General features: G+C 39.0%; 2 protein-coding genes across 3 annotated transcripts in view; both read right to left on the bottom strand.

Moving 5' to 3' along the window:
- Positions 1 to 420: 420 nt before the first annotated feature.
- Positions 421 to 5,891, bottom strand: LOC148096006 (histamine H3 receptor). Its single transcript, XM_087835974.1, has 3 exons — positions 5,363 to 5,891; positions 4,678 to 4,844; positions 421 to 2,704 (listed from the first exon to the last, which is right to left on the bottom strand). The coding sequence occupies exons 1-3, from the start codon at positions 5,637 to 5,639 to the stop codon at positions 1,847 to 1,849; spliced, it is 1,302 nt and encodes a 433-aa protein (XP_087692100.1). The 5' UTR covers positions 5,640 to 5,891; the 3' UTR covers positions 421 to 1,846.
- A 3,945-nt stretch (positions 5,892 to 9,836) lies between these two features.
- The window catches only part of impact (impact RWD domain protein), a 31,879-nt gene continuing 20,740 nt past the window's right edge, over positions 9,837 to 20,975 (bottom strand). Inside the window, exons 10-11 of one of the 2 annotated variants that reach the window (XM_006790169.3) lie at positions 16,885 to 17,019; positions 9,837 to 10,479 (exon numbers count right to left, since the gene is read on the bottom strand). In XM_006790169.3, the coding sequence (XP_006790232.2) occupies positions 10,420 to 10,479; positions 16,885 to 17,019 (195 nt within the window). In that variant the 3' untranslated portion in view covers positions 9,837 to 10,419. The remainder of the gene's footprint in view (positions 10,480 to 16,884; positions 17,020 to 20,975) is intronic. The other variant, XM_087836667.1, reaches the window with a different exon arrangement.

The following is a 20,975-nucleotide window of genomic DNA, read 5'->3' as shown; positions in this document are numbered from 1 at the left end:
GGAAAAAAACAGAAATAATTAAAGAAAAGAAGAAAGATGGAAGGAAAGAAACAGGTGCCGAGTGGACAAAATAGCAAGACTCCATTAAAAGAGAAAAATAGTCTCATGGCTAAACAAGTTGTCTCAGTTGGACACCAGAAAGTTTGCTTTTCCCTCAGGAGTGATGATGGCTTTTCTTTGAAAAATAAAAAGAGTGACTTGGGCTGCAGGAACTGAGAGATGGATGTTTTGTCTCCAGAGACAGACTCTGGATAAATGAAAGAAAGGTTTCATATCAAAGCTGATGTGGGAAAAAAAGAAAACAGTAGGAGACCAGAAGAAAAGCAGTGTTCACATCTAACCCTTGACAACAAAGTAGGTTATAGATGTAACTACTCCTCCAGATTTTACCAATAACATACAGTGGAAAAAAGCCTGTTGGCAGTCTTCTTTTATTTTATTTTATTTTTTTCATCTGACTTACAGCTGCACAGATTCATAACCAATACACAAAGTAATCAAATATGCGGTTTTCACATGTCTGCACTATGTTGGGAGAATCAGGTCATATTATTATTCAAAAGTGTTCTTTCTCCTTTGTAGAACACAACAGGAGACAGTCAGACTCTTTCTCACTCCTGGAAATACTTTGTTGGTTAAGGCAGGGGAGCTGTCTGGGTTCAGCGAGAGGGAGGCTGAACACGATGATTCCCTGAATCATGAATCCGCTGGACAATTCGTTTTTCTGCTCGCACATGAGCTCAGTCAGACATCACGCAGGCTTTGCATCAAGGAAAAACGGTTTAATGTTCCACTGAGTCTTACAAGCAAGTCCTTGCATGTACCTTTCGGCATAAATTCAAGACTGCACTGCATGTGTGAAAACAGCTTTAGGTAAACCAGTCGAGCCTTGAAATAAATAATTAACTCAGCCATCTGGCCTGACATTGATCTTATTGTACATAAGTTTTGAGTCAGCTCTCTTTTCATTGTGCTTCACATTTTGCTTTGACATTTTCTTAACATTTTGACAGATGTCGGGTAGATTTCCTTGCCATAAGATTAAAACTATAAAATATTTAGAATTACTTTGATAAAAGTACACTCACTGGTCAGTAAGCACACTCTTGTCTTCTTTTCTGGTGCTTTAAACACGGAGGACTCTGCATTTGTGAGTCTATCGCTGCATGATTGCAGCTGTATATTTGAAACTGTAACATGAAAGGGTTTCATGTGCAGATATATTCTGAAGCCATCAAAAGACCATTGAGTTCTTGCTTCACATCAGCTTCATCTAAATAGAAGTTGAAATGTTCTCACGGCGGCCGCTATGAAATTGGATGTTGGGTGAAGATGTCATTTCTGTCTGCGTCGTGCTTCCATTCAGACAGAACACAATTTAACAACCTGGTGATCAGTAGTTCTCATATATGTGTGATATCTTAGACTAAATGATGGTAATTACCTTCTTTAAGACTGCATATGCCATCATTTCACAGCCTTCTGCACATAAAGAACTTAATGTCCTACTTAGAGGGAATGTGTGAAGGTTTTAAAATGAACAAGCACAACATTAGAAAAATCTGAAACTGGCTTTGAGAGGTGGTTTAATCGTGGGCAGATTTATCCAATGGTACTACAAGAGTCTATTGTTCTGCCCATAAGAATATTATGTTATGCTATTTTCAGCTGTGTTGTGTTATCGTATTGCTGTCAGGTATGTTACAATCCTCATTTAAATGCAAGCATTTACCAAATTTTTTGAAAACTGGCCTTTTTTTTCAATAGAAGAACATCAAATGGATTTTTTACAGTGTTCAACAACATTTACTCCATTCATAAAATATGCAAGTTCATTTGAGTTCATCTAACAAGACTGAGCTTCAATCTGTGGTTGAACTGATTGTCTTTTAGGGCACAGTATCTTTGAGAAAGCCCTTCGAAAGCTGCTGTGGCACACAGGGTACAAGAACGGGTTGATGGCAGAGTTCAGCCACAGAAGCCAGAAGGTAATCTCGTACCAGTAGTTCGCCACACATTTACCGCTACAGGCGGCACGGATGATCATCAGTAGAGTGTACGGAGCCCAGCATATCCCAAAAATGCAGACTATAATGGCTAAAGATTTAGCAATCTTTTTGTCTCTGGAAAGCCGAGATCCCGGTGTCCTACGGCCAGGCACCACGCAGGAGGCCGTGTGCTGAAACAACCTGGAGTTTTTTCTGTGCGGAGAGAACTTCTCTCGCTGCATTAATATCTGACTGGCATTAGGCTCCCCGCTGGAGGACGGAGACAAGATGTCGTCATCTTCGATGACCGCGGAGATCGCGACAGGCTCGCTTGACATCACCTTCCGAGTCTTGACAAAAAACACGGACCAGCCGGCTCCATCTTTATGCTTCTCGTTGTTCTTCTGAGGCTTGGCATTGTCTTCAGCACAGGCGGCCCCACTCTTATTCCTGCGATGGATGTTGAGATAGATGCTGAGGTTGAAAAAGGCCACCGACACAAACGGGGTGAAGAACTCAAAGGTAGACGCACTCAGCAGGAAGTACCAGGTGAAATAAAACTCAGCATAGCACTCGTGGGCCGGGACAATGCTGTAGCCGACGATCGTTTCCCAGAAGATGATGGCAGGGCCGTAAAGGAGGAAGGCCAGCACCCACACCGCCACCATCTTGAAAACAGCCTGGTGGGTCATGTTCCTCTGAGCTCTGTATTTAACCTGTGTCAGAGAGAGGCACAAGTATGACTCACAGTGAAACTCTGCATCATAATAACACTGCTTGTTACATTTCAAACACCCACAGCTGCTCAGAGTATCTTCCCCAAATGAACCCCTTGTCGCATTGTGCGGCTTTGGAGCAGGAGAGAGATGCTGTAAATAAAACCCACTCATGGAGCTCTTATACCACGGTGTGTCTCTGAAGCCAAAGAGAGAAGGGGAATGTCAGGCTGAAAGCCACATTCACTGATGCAACACTAGTATGAAAGAGACATCTGGTTTCTCCCGATCTACCCCTCCCTCACCGTAGCTCATTCTCTTTGCTTTCACTCCATTTTCACTTCACCTCCTCTCGATCTAAATGCTATCATTTTGCAGGGCTTCTCTATCTGCTGCTCTCCCCTTTGGTGTTGTTGTTGTTTTCTCAATCTTTTCTTTTTCTCACACAATCAGAATGTCTCTCTGCAGATTCAACAGCTGGATATATGTCAAGTGAAGCAAGTGAAGCTGCCAACGTGTCTGTGGTTCAAGAGCAACTGGGAAAGAAATCTGTAGTGAAACAGATCCAATACAAGATGCTCATAAATAATTATGTCCCCAGTTTCAAGTGTTCACTACAAAAGCACAAGACTCCCCATTTCCACTGTAAATTAAAGAAATACTGCACCCTACAGGCTGAATGTGAAGAAACTGACCAATAGGCAGTCGAACCAATCATCAGCCATATTTTCATGAGCTGTCAACAGATCGTATCAGTTGAGAGAAAGTTAACAGTTTTAATAAATTAAAAATAAGAGACTGCAAGAGGATACAAATATTCACATTGAAATATTTAGGTTTTACAAACATTTATTTTGCTTTTATATCTGATACTGCCCCCCCCCCCCCCCCCCTTTAGAGCAACAGAAGAATTATTCATCTCGTACAAAATGTAGGGAAAAACTGAAAAAACGGCCAAAAACTGAAAAGAATGATCAAAGATCAAAGCAGCAGACAGTGAAATATACTTAAGAGGTTTTTGTCATATTTCAAGCCTGCTTAGATTAAAATGACTGTGAAATACTGAACTATCAAATCTCTTCATTTAGTCATCAAATGTTATCTCTATATGTGTTGTCTTTATTTGAGAAAGAGTTAAAGGGACAGTTCACTAGTTAGTTGCCTGTAGTCCTTCTTATTCATCTGTGAGATGAGATCCCTATAGAGTTGCCTGCCTTCTCTTGAATATAACACAACATGATATGATGAGCAGCAGAACAAGTCTTTGTTTAGCTAACAATAAAACCGCTCACAATGTTTGTGGGTTTTTTTGGTCACTGATTTTTAATAATATTTTTAATTACACATTTAGTTCCATTGTTTTCCAACAGAAGGCAGATTCTGTATAGCTACTATCACCAAAACTGAGCGGCTCACACCAACGTAACTGTCACAACAGGCTGTAATAATTTGATTTTAGGGTGAACTTTCCCTTTACTTCTAGCTTTAAGAGTGAGCATTAGTGCCTACTCATGCACGCTAACACGTCTCTGACTCACCCTGCTTCTTACACCCCCTGAGAAAAACCTAAAAAAACAAAACAAAAACCCAATCACAAAAACATGATGACCCCAGTGACATCACTGTGATATAATGACTGTTATTTAACCCCCTGAAGATCCAGAGAAGACATTCTGCAGCTGTTTTCTGAGAAAACTGAGCTGTGTGATGGAATATATAGTTTATTTGACTGTTGAGTCCAGTGCTAATTTTTGCACTGATAATATTTTGGCTAAGCTGATGAACAAAGCACTCACTTGACAGCAATACCCTGGTGAAAGAACGAAACTGTGAATACAAATGATTCTAAGCAGACTACAAGCTGTTTCAGGGAGTGACACATTTGGACCTGAATGTGGTCGCCTTGTATGTGAACTTGATGAGCGTGTGTGTATGTGTGTGTGGTAATGAGCGCCTCCACAGACTGTACTTACTGCTCTTGTGACTGACAGGAAGCGATCATAACTAATAAGGACAATGTTGAAGACAGAGGCTGAGCAAAGGAGGTAATCCATGAGCAGCCACACTTTGCAGAGCCCTTTGCCCAGCATCCACCTGCCGGTCAGGTTATAGGGGATGTACACCGGGATGCAAAAGGCACCTGGAACACACACACAAAACACACACACAGATGCACACACACATCACATTGGTGATTCACCAGCCACCAGCATCAATATTCACACTTTCCCATACCTTCACAGTTTCTGGGTGTAAGATGCATTACATGCGGCAGAAAATTAGCGACAAGAGTTCCAGGAAACCTGTGACATTGTAGGAACAAGAACAATCTAATATGTCTCTTTCATTAATGACAAGGGTATAATTTAACTAAAGCTGTAGATGAGAGGAGCTTTCACTATAAGAGGGGACGTGAGTGCTCTTCAATAAAACGGAGGCATGCCACAATTACGCGGAGTAGTCCGTTGTAATTTGACATGTAATAACGCAAAAGGGATGTAAAGGTCATCATGAACTCGCCGCTAATCTATAGTTAGACGCTAATTACAGTGTGGGAAAATTACAATGTGCTTGGGGTGCGCGCAAAAAAAGGGTTTCATTCATAAGAATGGACTCAGGCAACACGAACGGATAAAGTGACAAAGAAGGAGAACTTACCCACTAGAAAATCGGATATAGCAAGGTTCAAAAAGAAGTAGTTGCTTTGATTTCTCAGGGTTTTGTCCACAATAAAAGCCATGATGACCAGTGCGTTCCCTGCCACAACAACGACAACCAGAGTCACCATAAGTACCGATAAGATCACCACCAGGTAGCCCGGCAGGACAGCCCCAGCTTCCGACACCGCAGGCGTCAAGTTGCCGCTGGAGTTGGACTCCAGGATGTGCGCGCCCATATTTAATTGACTGCCAAAATCATTGTAGGGTTTTTTCATCGCACGCACAGAAACACCGGAGAAGTCCAAAAACGCGCCTAAACGTCCCGCTCCACTTCATGAAGACAAGTTAAACACGAAGACCTATGAATCGTTTAAGACTTTTCCCAAATCTTCCATTTCTTAAAACACTAGAATAAGTCTCCGAGCTACAGACATGAGTTAAGAACACTCTGTAATAGTAATACTAACAATGATTATTGTTCCTCTGAGTCCTCTCTCCTTTCTGGACTCTGTCATCTACAATCTCAGCTGATGCTGGATGTGCTGATACTGCGGAGCGCACCGTTGGTTTCGTTAACAACGTCAGTACTGACCAGATGTGAGATAAAGTACTTAATCCGGATGTTTTTCAAAATAAAACCAGTCCTGTAAGGTTTGAAGACGAACAAGGCGCATCGGTGTTTTCTAAATCTGTTTTCAAGATGCACATTTAATGTGACAAGTTACATTTGATGTTCTGCCGTCGGCAGAAAATATAAAAATGACAGCCAGCATGCCAGCAACCTAAATAACAAGGCATTTAAAACAATTGCCCCTTTTAACACCCCTTTTAATACATAAGAATATTATTGTTCTCTGTCTGATTAAAATATAAAATTCTCTATAAAAACGTCCTTCTTGTATGTTTTCCAAAAAATGTGACGAATTCTTAAACTTTTATTTTGAAAACAAAACAAATTCCGGCCTTTTTCAGACGATGTTTGCTATTTTGGACGATTTGCTTTTTTTGTACCCACCCAACAGCTGATCAAAGGCTCATGTCTGCAATCAAAAGCTGAAGTGCTCCAGGCGCATGAAGCAGGCTGAGATGAAACGATCTGAGCTTTATGCAACAGGATGTCGCAATAAGCCAGCCAGCAGATATTTACACAAAGCAACAAGTTCCGTGACTCAGAGGCCAATGTCCAGTGTGAATTACCATATTATCCCCCCATCCCTTTATTTGGCGAAGAAATTACGTAATTATCTAAAATTACTACTGACTTAGCTATGCAAATAGCCCCTCTTATTAAAAACAGGGTACCTAGACTAATATCAGAACACAAATACGGGCACAAACGGAAAAATCCGTTTGTTTTCTGAAATGAGCTGTCAGCCTTCTGATACTGAGATTGTTCTTAACGAGTCCCAAAATATCACATAAAGGGGGAAAAACAATATCTTCTGTTATCAAATAATCACTCTTGTATTCATAAGTGCATTTGTTTTTATTGGATAATGTCATTACTCTGAGTTTGTGATCCTTTTTCTCTTTAATAATATATGTGATACTCTTGAAGTAAGGTTGGAAAGCCTAAAGAAAAATTAACATCCTGCATCTTTTGCTACACACTATTACTTAACCTCAGTAAAAAATGCCGTGGCATTAGAGAAAAGACATGGAGATTAATTTATTTAAAAATATCCTGCCAGTAACAAAAAAATTATGACAAAGCTGCCAAAGAATTATAGGATGGCATTATCTCCCTTTCTTGTACAGGAAATTTGTCTTATGTTTATTAAGATAAGGAGAAAAGCGAAATTGAAGTGCTGTTAATTTAAGGAAATTGACCAGCTCTTATCATGACTGCCATTCTTGGTCATTTTAGTAAAAAAAAGAAAAAAGAAAAAGAAAGTAGTAAAAATTTAAAAAAAAAAGAAAAAAAAAAAAGAGGAAGAAGAAGAAGAAGACTGTCCATTTTATGAGCCTAAGACTTTGCTATGTGAAAACCAGACTCATCAGAAAATATGAGTTGTAGGCTACATCTGTACATCATCAGTGAAAAGTTTTCAGGGTGTCTTTAAGTTTTTTGCAACATCTGTCATTAAAAAATGAGGAATTTGAAACTTTATATGAAACTTTTATGAGCTTTTTAAAATATATATATTTAACACCAGTGTTGGGAAGGTTACTTTTAAAATGTATTCCATTACAGAATACAGAGTACATGCCCCAAAATGTATTCTGTAACGTATTCCGTTACGTTACTCAATGAGAGTAACGTATTCTGAATACTTTGGATTACTTAATATATTTTTATGCTGTTTACAACTATGTGAATGTACTATTGCTGTGATTTATTACTGTTACTGAAGGTCCGCGGCTCCGAACCGTAGTAAATGGACCTCTGGTTAATACCATGGGTTCTGTATCAGGCTCATAGCCGAAAAATAGCTTTACTTTGTTGTCTGGGTCAACTTTGCTAGCGAGAGACAGAGAGAGGCGTTGAAAGGCTGCTCCAACAGAACTTATTGTTTTTGGAGGAAAACACAAACACGGTGTACAGTCGAGTCTTAATAGCTTACTTACAACTGGGCTCGTCAGGCACTCTTCTTGGCTGCAGTGGTTATTATTATATTTACATTTTTTAAATACGTAACGGCGGTACATGTATTCCGTTACTCCCCAACACTGTTTAACACTTTGATTTAGTCAATAATCATCATTTTTTTAAAAAAATACTGAGAACTCTGAGGTGACAAACTTTGTCTTACACCTTAATTGAACGAGTGGTGCTAGGTCCACATATATTTTTCATCATTTATGAAATTAATGGTTTTTGGCTGTAAAAACATGTTCAAGTTACAGTTATATGATGAATATTGGGTTAAAACACCGACTCTCATCTCAGCAACAGGTGTTGAACAAAAATACAGCATTAACTCATAAGGAACTCCATATTTATACAATCTTGTGTTTTCAGGAGCTTAGGTGCAATAACACAAATTAGCATAACAACAAAGTGTTTATTCCTAAACCTTTCCCAGTTAAGGACACTTGACATTGATTGCTTACAGTCTGGAAGCTAAAGGCATCACCAAACAATGGATTTTCTCCTTTTTTACTGCATTTGCCACTATGACGTGCAGTCAAGACAGTTTTGCTGAAGAGAGCAAAAATTATAGCTCTTAAGATTTCTCGCCGCTTCTGGCACATCATCAGTAAACACTACTGACCCAGTGCCATTTGATGTCAAGCATGCCCTGCGCTGACAGCTTTACCTTTTATTTTGAGATGTGTTTTATTTAACTCTAATCTGTCCTTCCTATTCTCTGAGATGATGACTCTTTGGCACCTTGTGATGAAATATCTGCAATTCTTCTTGTGAGCAATGGTATTGCTTTTCATTTGGAGTGGTTGTCACTTTGATAGACATTGTACAGGGTTTCTACGAATTTACCAAATTGCCAATCCAAATGTTCCTGTTTTCTCTTTCTGTGATGGATTCCTTTGGGCTCATCTGTCTGTTGTATGTTCACAGCTTCCAAATGCTCCACTTCAAATCTTTTGCCAAGCTCAGTTCATAAAGAAATACCCCAGACCTAGAATGAGTTATCCAATAAGATTTGAGTCCCTAAAAATGTACCAAAAATGGCTGCAATTCCTCAATGGTGAATACTTTTGTCCGACCACTTCAGACAAACCAGATTCGTTATACAACCTCAGCTTGAAACATAACGTGACAGTGTGCAAAAATATATGATCTGCACTGAATGTTCTTGGGCAGTTACTGAAACAATGACCTAAAGAAGGCTTGCGTGGCAGTATCGGTACGGACTGTGCAGATGAAATTTGAAACCAAGCGCTCTAATTATTCTCCTCAGCCTTGAGTATGAAATTGAGTTCTTTGCAAGCCCCTGAAAAACATGATTAAGGGCTGAGATGATTGGGTTCAGCGTGATGACAGCTTGTCAGGGGGAAACAACTCTCTGCTAAGTGAATTAGCTGTAATTATTTCTAATGGCTGAAATGAGCAGGCGGCTTTGTAAACAGACTTGGAGGAAATTTTTCTAAAATCTTCCATTTGCGTTATCATTTGCGCTTTCATTCAATCAAAATATCTCTCTACATTTGTATGCTATCAGTTATATTTTCTGAAGATAATGAGCGCAGATAATAAACTTCTTTTTTTTTTGCATCATAATATTCAGGTTCTGCTGGTGGAACCAAATTAAGAAGTGCCTATATGAGACTTGGATATATTTAGATAGTGGTCCTTTGGTGCTTAAAATCCACTTTAAAGCATTAATATGCAGAATGTCTTTCCAGAGATCGAGTGACACAAAAAGGTGAGGTGAGACAAAATCTCACAGGAGGGAATGAGTGGTAAATGCTCTGAAAGACATTCAAAATGTGAAAAGGATGTCTGTTTAACAGGCTAGAAGTGTGTGCCAAATGCACTGGAGAAAATGGACGTGGACTGTGTTGCAAGTCAGTAAACTCCATTTTATTAAGCAGTGATGTATGATCGCATTTCTTGGAAACGATGAAATATTTGTGAAAGATCGCTATTGAGATGCAGATTCAACTGGGAAATGAATTAAGGCTTGCAGGGACAACCTCGTTACTGTATCTCCATCATGATGGAGCATTACAATTTAAAAAATACTGGGAGTGCATGCAGAAAAGAAAAAAAATGAGTAATTCGAGGATTTAAAAATACTGGTGTATTCTTCAGACGTGGATCAACAATCTTCAGATGTGGCGTACATTCAAAGTCATGATCATTGCACAAATCCCCATAATTTGTTTTAATGAAATTTGAACTGTACACATTTTATTTCAAGGCTTCTTAAACTAAATATAAAAATATACATTCCACAGTTAAAGCAGTCATCTGAGACGTCATTTTGAAATCCCAGGTGATATTATATGACCTTGAATGAAAACTAAATCGCTAGAAACCATTTGTCTTCTAAGACACACCTCAATTTTATAAAAACAAGCCTTTCATTGAATTCGACATCAAATACTGAACCGGTGCTTGAAAAAAGGTCTTCAGTTTTCTTCTGAAATTCACTTTGTCTTCTTGCCTTTTGGCCTTTTGGTCTTTAGTCCTGATTTGTTGGCCTCATCCTGTGAACCAAGAGGGGAGGATTAGAGAAAGAATGATTGTGTAACATTAGCACTCTATTTAATGCCAGAGCTTTTTCCGTGCTTAATATCTGAGTGCTTCTTTACAGCTCATGATAAACTCTTTTGCCTAAAACTCCCACTGTGTTTGCAAATGTGCAAATTGCAATGTACTGATTGACATGCACCATGCTGTTTTAATGTATTCCTGTAATTGCATCAAACAAAACATTGCCATCCTAAGTACTTTTAGGAAACATCCTCTGCTAATTATTAGTCTGGCAATCCAGACTGCCAACTTGTAGAGAACTCTGTTACATAGTACAGGGTGAACAAATGTTCACCGAGTCTGTCTTGATGCATCAATTTTGTCTGAGTTTGTTTTTCATATTGGCGTAGAGCTTTATACAGCAGGAAATTGCTTTGATACCATTTTTTAATAAGTGACTCATATACTGCAAAGTAACCGGCAGTGACCTGTTCCTCCTCAGGTGTGAGACTGATTCAGCTCTTTTTTCCCCCCCTCTAAACTGTAGTCTCTTTTTCTCATAAATCAAATCCTATCCAGGTATTCAGAGACTTTATGCAATTTTGGATTTAGCTTTTGCAAAACTGATCTCACTCACCTTACCAAAAATGATTTTCTCCCATTCGATATTGTCTCATTGGTTGTTGGGTAAGTATGCTGACTTTTGTAAAGGCTGTACACTGTTAAGAAGGAGCCCTGGGACACTGATTTCAGGAACTGACTGTTTCCTCCTCAAAGAATAAAAAGTTCCAGATTTCCACCAACATTTCTTCATAGACGAAATTAAAAATGTCTGTTTTTTAAATTTAGTTTTTACATACACATCAACCCATCATTAAAGCTTGACTCAGGAAATTCTTAATAGTTATCAGTTTAGGGGACGTTATGAGGCTGTAGCTGAGAAAACCTCCTCGTTTTCTCTCTTTATTGCTTTCCGGTGTCCGGTGTACACACGGCACAGAAAATAACCGGCTACTCTGAGGTTAATGTGACTTTTTTTTTTAAATTCATCATGTCTTTGAGATGAATCTGACTTAAACAATCCATCCTACCGCCAAGGGGACATTTGTGAAATTTCTCCATATTTAGTGAAATATAGTGTTGTGCAAAAATCGGACCTCATTTCTTTACATTTTGCTAGGAAAATGCAAAATGGGTACAGTGATTTAAACATGTACAAAATTTGTTGCCACTGATGTTCAGTCGAGTTCTTCTATAATTTGGTGAACCTCAGCTTTTTCTTCCTGTTTCCTAAGAATAATTTCTTGTTAGCCACCCTGTCGATGATGAGACTTCAGCAAAGCATCTCTCAGGCCCTGTGTCAAGTCTTTGCTGGATTTCTTCCTATTTCGTAATGGCTTTCAGCTACAGTTCATCTGATTTAAAAAAATAATAATCTTTTTTTAGGCCTGCCACCTTTATCCTCCAGTTTTCTTCAATTTTCTGAGGACACACAGCACACCATGCCAAGTGATTCCCAAAGAATTATCAGGCTAACAGCTCTTTGGGAATCACTGTCTTTGTTAATTATGGCATTTGTTTTTATAGATTCAGTTAAAGAAACTGGAAAAATATGTGGTTTTGTGACAGGCTGTGTTAGGTTTTGTAATGTTGATTGTCATTTATACTTAGAAATATCTACTTATATATGCTTAGAGTTTTATAATTAGTTTTAGATTGGTAGAGGTGTATAATCGATTGTGTAGTGATAGGATGTGTGATCCTTAATAGTCTGCAAAGGCTTACATCCTGGGAGCATGGGAAGAGGTCGTACCTTGTTTTATTGTTTTACGGTAGGATTAACGTAGCTATATCTGTTTTAGTCTAAGTGCCTTTTGTTTAGATAAACTGCTGGACTTTCCAGACCAGTAGGTTTAGGGAAGTCATTTATGGGGTCATACTCTGACCCCACACACACACATACACACACACACACAGTATTCTTTGTTCACATGTATACCTATGTAAGATGTTATATGTTAATGACCCTATGCATATTCATGTAACCACAATAAAAGGAGTGCTATGGGGAACCTGGCTGAGAGTCTGACGGAGGTCAAGTGGTGGAACGACACTTGGCTCCAGGCAGGTCTCCCTCATGCATGAGTAACACGAAGAACTTTGCCTACTTGGTGTTCAATGGTTTTGCTGTGTTTTTAAATTGTCTCGTTCCAGCGGTGGGCCTGTGCTAGACAGACCCAACATTAATTGGTCCTTCGGAGCCGGATCCCTAGAATTGACATTCCCCGAGGGGAAAAAGAGACAAGCCGAAAGACGTCAGCCAGGACGTATAGAAGTTCCTGTAGTAAAGTCCCGAGACGTGAGAATTCGTCATCGGGCCGGTGGATTAGCTGTCTGTTTTTTCTCCTCGCTGGATGGTGATTGACGGGATTCGAGATTAATGCAAGAGCAACACCAGTACTGTACAAAGAAGAGCGCTGTAGCTGCGCGGGTTCACGCGAGCACGGTCGCGCGGGTTTCACGCGGACCTGAGCCGTGCGGTTAATCGCAGGCTTATAAACAAAAGAGAGCGACGCCTATGCCGTGCGGTTTCACGCAGGCAGGTGCATCTCAGTGACTGCGTGGGTACACGCGAGTCCAGGAGCTCAACGGCCGTGCGGGTTCACGCAGGCTGGGGAAAGTTATAGGCCTATTTGTGTTGTTTGTGTACGTCTGTGTCAGTTGTTAAAAGTAATCTGCATTTAGCTTAGGGTTGCTCAAATTAAGTACAATGACATATGAGATGAAGTGATATAGGTAAATATTTTAACAAATTACGTGCATAGAGGCATTTGACCTGTTTGAAAGACTGTCGTCTTATTATGAGCCATTGTTGAGATATAGAGCACACCTATGAAAACGACTAATATGCTGAACCCTGTATGAAGCAGCTGAAAACTACTTGATGGAGAAGCTGAATTGAATATGAAAGTGCAAGTCTTTGCCACTGCAAAGCACGCAACCACTGTGTGAGGTTGTGTTGCGGTCTCTTCTGAGCTGATGAGCAAGCTACACATTATCAGATCGAGAGCTGGCTGAGAACTCTTCAAAGAGAGGGAAACAGAACTATGATAACTGTGATAACTGGAGTGTGCAGCGTTTCCGTGAGCAGTTTTCCTGCATCTTGACTCATGTGTGTAGCGTGTTCATAGCATCAGCATCATGTTTTTGTTTATTTGTTTTGTTGGGTTGAAAATAATTAAATAAACTTGTGATCATATTTATGGATCACCATGGCACATGCCATTGGCCAAATGATTTATTTACGCAGATGAAAAAAGTGAGTGTCAATGTGTCTGACGTCACAGTGTTTTTGTGCGCTGTGTAAAAGTAATTGCCTCTGATTGTGAGAGCAGTGATTCTGCAGGTCACCAGCTATTGAAAAAAAAAAAGAGTACAAAAGAGACAAAATTTACATTGTAGATGAAAAATAATCATAGGAAAAAGGTTTTGTGTTTTGTTACTTTCACCGTGCACTGAAAGTTTTGTTCGATAATCTCTGTTTGAGCAGATCTGCACAGAAGAGGAAGCGCTGTACGACACGTCGTCAAGAGAATTGTTACACGTAGGTTTCTCCACATTAAAATGGGCTCAGGAGAAAGTCACTTATCTGGGGACAATTAGAAAGTAAGTTCCTGTCCAAAAAGGATTCAGCGAGGTAATCCGATCTAAAGTTCTTCTTTTTCTTTTTGGAATGACGTCATTTTGCTGAGAGTGGAAACTAAATGCGACGATAGGTTCCACTATCAGCAAAGAAAGAATGAATGCATGAATGAATGAATGAGTGAAAGAGAAAAAAAACCTGATTGGTAAACACTGACGAAAGCTGACAAGACTTTACTGATGTAACACGACTGTGCGAAGTTAACCCCCACCTGACAAAGGTGCAGATGAATCTATGTGTGTTTCTTTTTACAGGAGCAGAAAGATGCCATTTAGGTCATTTATGGGGTCATACTCTGACCCCACACACACACAGTATTCTTGTTACTAGGCTGCTAGTAACAAACCACCTAAAGATATAATTTAAAATTGGTTTTCTGTTATATGTAAACGCTCTTTAAACTGGTGTCTCTTTTATGTTTGAACAAATCATAGGTAGGTGAAACTAAAAACAAATGGTCAGGCACAAGGAGTGGACTAAAAATGAGTGAAAGCAGTCAAACTCAAAAGAAAACTTTCAAAAACCTCAAGAAGCCTTAAAACTATTTACTTACAGAAAACTCTGGCTTCAAAACATAAAGAAGGCTCAATACTTTTGCACATCACTGGAAAGTACCATGAAGTCTAAAATGCAATCCTCCACCACTACCATCAGGTCAAATTTAGGCTTAGAAAATTACACCCCGATAGATTTCCATCAGCATCAGTTAGACTTACTGCGAATCAGCATGCCAAAATTTAAAACTGATGATAAAATTGATCGATAAAATTGCCTTCGATGCTTGTTCCCTCCCGGGGCAGATGGCGGGTCGACTGGACCAGCGCAGACATGCTGGAGGACCGGATGTGCTGTCTAAACCAGCTCTTGCTTACCTGTACCCACCCCTGTTGTGTGTCTTGTGTTTCTATGGTCTATTGACAGTCATGTGCTTTTTGTGCTGGGGTATTTTTTCTGTTCTCAAACTGTTCTCCCATTAGGTGCTCAGTCTGAGTGGACTTTTTTTTTCTCCTCCTCTCACCTCATGTTGTGTATTTTTGTTGTTTTTTTCCTATCAGCCTACCTCTCTGACATGCCTTCCTACTGTGATGTTTGTGTAAAGTTTGGTCAGAAGGTTTCTTTGTAAGTGCGCATGCGCCATTAGCTTGCTGCCTGCTGTAACCTATAATTTCCTTCGGGATTAATAAAATATTCAGATTCTGATTCTGATTGAATAATACTCATGCACAGTGAAAAATAAGAATGTCATATATGAGCTCATGAGGTAATCACAAATACACCTCAGTACGCGATGTTGAGGAGGCTACAATGTTAAACTCAAGCTGATATTCTTTTTTTTAATTCAATTTAAACAGAGCCAATTTTAAAAACATGGATGAAACCTCCTTAAATGCATTCATGTCCCTCCCTTATATCCTGAAAGCTTTGGTAACTGAGTGTCAAGTTGGTGCTGCCTAATAGATACATTATTGGGTTTAATGTATCTGTTTAGCAGCACAGTACAACCTGAACAGAGATCATTGTTCAGGTTGATCTCAACAGACATCAACCTGAACAATGATCAGGTTGACCTCAACTGAAACTCAAGCACTCAGTGCTTGAGTTTCAGAGGGCACAGTTTGAAAGCAGTAGTGTATTACTAGTGTTAAAAAATGTATGGTATGACATTACTTTTATGTTTCAAAGTGCAAAGTTTCAAAGTGCAAGTGTTAATTTTAATTATATTTGCAATTTGCCCGTTAAAATTGTGGTGGTTTATGTAGATAAAAGTCATTTTTATTGTTTTTTTAACTGTAAGTAAGATGACTTATATTTCGTCACACCAGCCAAATCTGGAAATATTAAAAAAGCTTAGTATGTATGGGCAAATGTCTACAATGCTCCACTCCTGTGTCTTACTATAGAAATGGTCGAATGAAGTACAGTACAAAGCGGTATAGTTTTCATGAATTCTGACACTGGCCTGTGGGAGGACCCTTGTTCTAGATTTTTATTAGGTTTGAATGACTTAAGTTATTTGAATGTCATAAAAAATAGTTTTGAGTCATACTTCACATGTTCTAAAAATAAAGTGTTTGTTTTCAATCCAATCTAATCATCTTAAATTGAGGTGTTACGTTCTCCTTCCACAGGCAGCAAATTCTAATAAGTTGTCACAGAGTCTGGCTTTTACATCCAGCGGGAACTGGGACTCCTGCAGTCAGGAAGGGAATAAAATAAAGTGCTGATTTTTACAGTGAGTTCATGGGGTTTGGAAGAAGGACAAACTTTTAAAAATGTAGGTTTGCAGTACCTTTAATCTATCTGTTTCAGCCACTCAAAGGTCAATCATGTATCAATGGAATAACTTTGGAGAACACAAAGGCGGCTTCAAAGCAGACTGGACCTAACTTCAGGCCGGTGAAAGCGTGTTTGATCTCAAGAACATGTTGCAACCAGACACTTTGTAATAAACTGATGTCTCACTGTAACTATACTGTGTAACAGTACAACCTCGGCATTCTGACTCTGCTTTGGATGCCAAAAAGGCAAAACCTCGCCTGCAGTCAATCTCTCTGTTTCCAGATAATTGGAGGAACATTGGGTGGTAAGTCAATTAAACTACAAGAAACCAGGTGGTGTCCTGCATCAGAAAACTGGCAGCAAAGTCAAATTTGACTGATGATGTGTCAGCAGAAGATGACAGGGCAATGTGTAAAAGGCTCAGAGTGTGTCTCACCGTAGAGGCAGTGTATCCCTCCTCCACCAGGATGTTACGAGCACAGTTGTTGATGTGTTTGAAGCGATCGGGACCTAACAAAATGCCCCCGAACCACCTAGACACGACCACCATGACATTACGCACGTCCAGGATCTGTTGTGAGAAATAAACGTGTAAAATGAGCTGGCTGAGAGCTTTGACAGCTATTTTCAAACTGCATCAGATATATTTTACACTATATTTGATTTATAATAAACAGATGAATCTTCATGAAATGCATCTGACTAAGCTTCCAGTCTAAAGCCAATAACCTATAAATCTAAAATGTATGTATTTGTGGTGTAATTTCTTAGAGTTAGACAGAGATTTATTTTACGTTCAATTTCGTGTGTTCAATATGTGGTTTAAGGACACAGTTAACTTACATTAGGACAGAAACAGAAGGGCTTGATGTTCAATTAATTCATTAAATCACATAATTGAAATATTCTACTCAAACACAAATGAAATAAAAACCACAATAAAACTAAATATCATCTCAAAAAACTGAAATAATACAGTTTTCTAAGCAATAAAATACCATAACAATAGAAACGTTTAAAAGACCATTCAGAAAAAGTACAATAAATCAACTGTCTACATCTACATGAATGGCATTGCACCCTGCAATGAACATATGGATAATTATCACCCTGCTGTGAAGGAACGCTCAACTATAAAAAGCATTTTAGCACCTTTTACATGATTACATTGATTTTCCTGTCAAAAACTGTCAAGTCCAGCTGCAGCAGGTAGCTTTTTGCAGCGCTACCTGCCTTGAACCAGTACCAAACTGCAGACATGAATTTGGCAAATGTGTGAAGTACTTGGCAGCCAATGAGTGCATTGTACCCCTCGGGATTTGCCATAAACTAAAACCCCATAAAAAAGAGTGAATATTAGCCTTATTCAGTAAGTTCAATATTTAATTGTTCTCTCTCTACCAGTCTAATAACAGTTTTATGTTTACAGTTTGTCATCTTGATACCTCCAGATGGAAAAAGAAAAAGAAAATGCTACTGCAGCTTTACAGGAGCAGCCAGAAACGTCAAAGGTGCACTCTCATATCTCTAAAGTTTGTTTGCAAATAAGATGTGTGTCATGTATTGATATATGGCTATGTCTTAATGTGATGACTTTTGAACCGGATGTGTGCAATATAACAAATGTGTAAATATATAAAAAAGGAAAAGCCTTAAGATTGTTTTTCTTTTTAATTGAGACTGTTTCCCCATGTTCCTCTTCAAGTTCTGCAACTCTTAAGTTCTGAGCGCACAAAGATTAAATTGAGAATTATGAAATTCCCAGTAAATGGCAAAAGGCATATTTCCCAAAACACCAGACGGTGGTCTTAAAATAAAGTGGAGAACTTTACTTTGCACTGCCACACGCACAAAAAGCAATCTGTCATTTGAAGGGACTCATCCACATCTGACTGCCAGCTCTATCAATAAGATCCCACTTTTGTTCATCGCCACACACTTCCACATTCACTGTGAGCGTGCACACATCTAAATGAGGAAATGGGAAGAAAGCCTCATGAAGAGGAATGAGATTAGAGGAAAATAGATTTGGGAAAAGCTCTTCATGTAAATTGCTCACTATGCTGAGAGTGTTGCGGGTAGAAGATTAATCACTATGTTGCTCAGAAAGATGGAGGACAGCAGATCCAGTTACAGGTCAGACAGCTACAGGAATTTACCTGATTTCTTAAATCAGGTAAAATCGAGTTAGAAAATAAATTTATAAAAGGAGGAGGCTGATAGCTTGAATCGATCTGGTTTTAGGATTAAAAGCACTGATTTTCCTTTATCATTCTCCCCATTTACCATTAGGAATATTAGAAGCAGTGGGTGGCTTCCATGCAGCGCCTGGAGACTAACCTCTGATGTGAGCCAGTCGTTGGTCAAGGACACAGTGACAGCAAAATTAGCCTAGCATTGTTTGGATAAAAGAAACTGAAGAGGAGCTTTAAAGCTGCCCCTGGGCTTGGCCAAGGCTCTAACTCAGAACCATGTTGCTGTAAGTCAACAGTGCAAGATACCTTAAATGTCCCAAATGTATAAATAAATTAGTTTTAAAAGGTCAAAATTAATAAAAACTGTAACATATTGTGGCTGATATGGAAGTTAATTTGGTGATCTTGTTAGCAAACATTAGCAATTTGGAGTCGTGTTTCGGTTTTTCTCTAACACTGTATTTCATTTCTACCATCTTAACCTGCTAAATGTTGCCCAATCATCCGAGGATCAGCAGCCAGTTGCTCAGTGTGTCTGCTACCATTTAATGAAGGGACCAATCTGTTTTTATAGCTCATGCATGTATATGACCCCAAGTACAAACTACAACAGTGAGCCTAAAGTTGCTAAATTGCTCCACTGAGCAATGATAAGAATTACAGAGCTGCTAATTTTTCAATGTACATAAAAAACAAGTTCCTTTATTCTGGTATTTCTATGCAGTGAAGCAACCATTTTCCCTAACTGAAGAATGATCTTTTTTTCCACTCTAAAAAAATATTTCCTCTACAGCGTAGCTTTTTTACTTGCACCTCGTAATATCCAGCATCATAGTTAATGGATTGGTTCTTACCTAGTGCTTTTCTACTACGTGAGCACACAAAGCACTTTGTACAGCAAGTCTCATTCACCCCCATTCATACATCACTTTGTATCAGATCAGCCTCCAGAGCCACATAGCACTTCTTTCCTCCCTTGTAAAATTGGATCTGTCACTATGAAGCACTCTTGTATCATTCACATTATTCTCTTGCTTATTTTCAATATAAATATATAGATTATTATATTGATTATAGCTACACTCTGTTGGTGTCGAGAAAGCTTTAGAATAGAAGAAATAAAGCCTAATGCGCTTCCTTGATAGCAAATATAGAACATATAATAACACAGATGCAGGTAAATTAGATTTTCTTTGAATTCTTTCAGCATTTAAAAGATCATTTAAAGCAAAGACTGGCTGAGCAAGTTTTTAAAGCGAACATATGACCGCTTGATTCATCGGAATTCAGTGTAGCAGATCTCAGCTTCTGACATATCCACACCAATAATCCAATGCACCATTTCACAGTGATTTATCTCTCTAACAGGGCCAAACTGGCAGAGTCGACTGCTGTCATCCTATGAATGAAAATGAACTTTGACACGAGTCATGGATTTCATCTGGAAGAGCTCTGACACGACGCAGCACCTAGGAGTAATGGGTAATGACACAACTACTACAAGTCACTGCTGAGCTTTGTGTTATAGGAAACTTTTTGTTTGGTCACAAACCTTTTACTGGCTTTCATTCAACGTTACAGGGAAACAAAAACTGTGTGGACAATAACACATTTTAGTGTGATGTGGGTGTGTGTGTGAATCATAGGGCCATCTGACAGTAAAACCCAGTGACAAGGGCTTCTTTGATATTTGAAATAAAAGGATTAATGACTGTGTGAAATTATTATAGTGGGACCACAGCTCCCAGTGGAGGAAACCTAAACACTATTTAAACATTAGAAGCGTGGTTTATACTACTGCAGCCACATCCCCACACAAAACATAAAGAACAATCTCAGTTCTGTTTTTCTCAGCAAGTACACTTCTCTGAATCGATGTTCGGCTCTGCCTTAGGGACCGGCAGCTTCAGTATTTCCACATCACATCATCTCAGTGTCTCAAAATCAACCCTGACAGGCTCAAAGAAATTCATTAGATAGCCTGTCTAATTTAAAAGAGACGCAGTTTTGACGCTCTGTTATGGACATTAGTCTGAATTTTATGAACGTCCTGAATTGATTTTCACTGGAGTTTTGAATACATCATCTTAAAGCTTTATGTGACACCGTCAGTAGATTACTTACTTAATCTATTAGAAGGGTTGCTTTTCATAAAACTGAATTAATACTTCTTCCTCCCTATACAGTTGGCTGTGGTTTAAGGCCATAACTGGAAGGTCAGTGGTTCGATCCTGGGCTCCTCCATTCTGAATGTCAGTGTCCTGAATGCCAATGCTCTTGATACATTACTGTTTGTGTGTGTATGTGATAGGAGTCCAGATTATACTTATAT

The sequence above is a fragment of the Neolamprologus brichardi genome, chromosome 23 (assembly GCF_056152115.1).
Source record: "Neolamprologus brichardi isolate AB-2024 chromosome 23, ASM5615211v1, whole genome shotgun sequence".
Classification (NCBI taxonomy): domain Eukaryota; kingdom Metazoa; phylum Chordata; class Actinopteri; order Cichliformes; family Cichlidae; genus Neolamprologus; species Neolamprologus brichardi.
This window is presented reverse-complemented; position numbering and strand designations above follow the sequence as displayed.

Coding starts and splice junctions, on each gene's coding strand:
- LOC148096006 (XM_087835974.1), bottom strand. CDS start 5,639: ATGAAAAAACCCTACAATGATTTTGGCAGTCAATTAAATATGGGCGCG. Junction 4,845..5,362: donor TATATCCGATTTTCTAGTGG/GTAAGTTCTCCT, acceptor TGTGTGTTCCAG/GTGCCTTTTGCATCCCGGTG. Junction 2,705..4,677: donor TCCTGTCAGTCACAAGAGCA/GTAAGTACAGTC, acceptor TCTCTGACACAG/GTTAAATACAGAGCTCAGAG.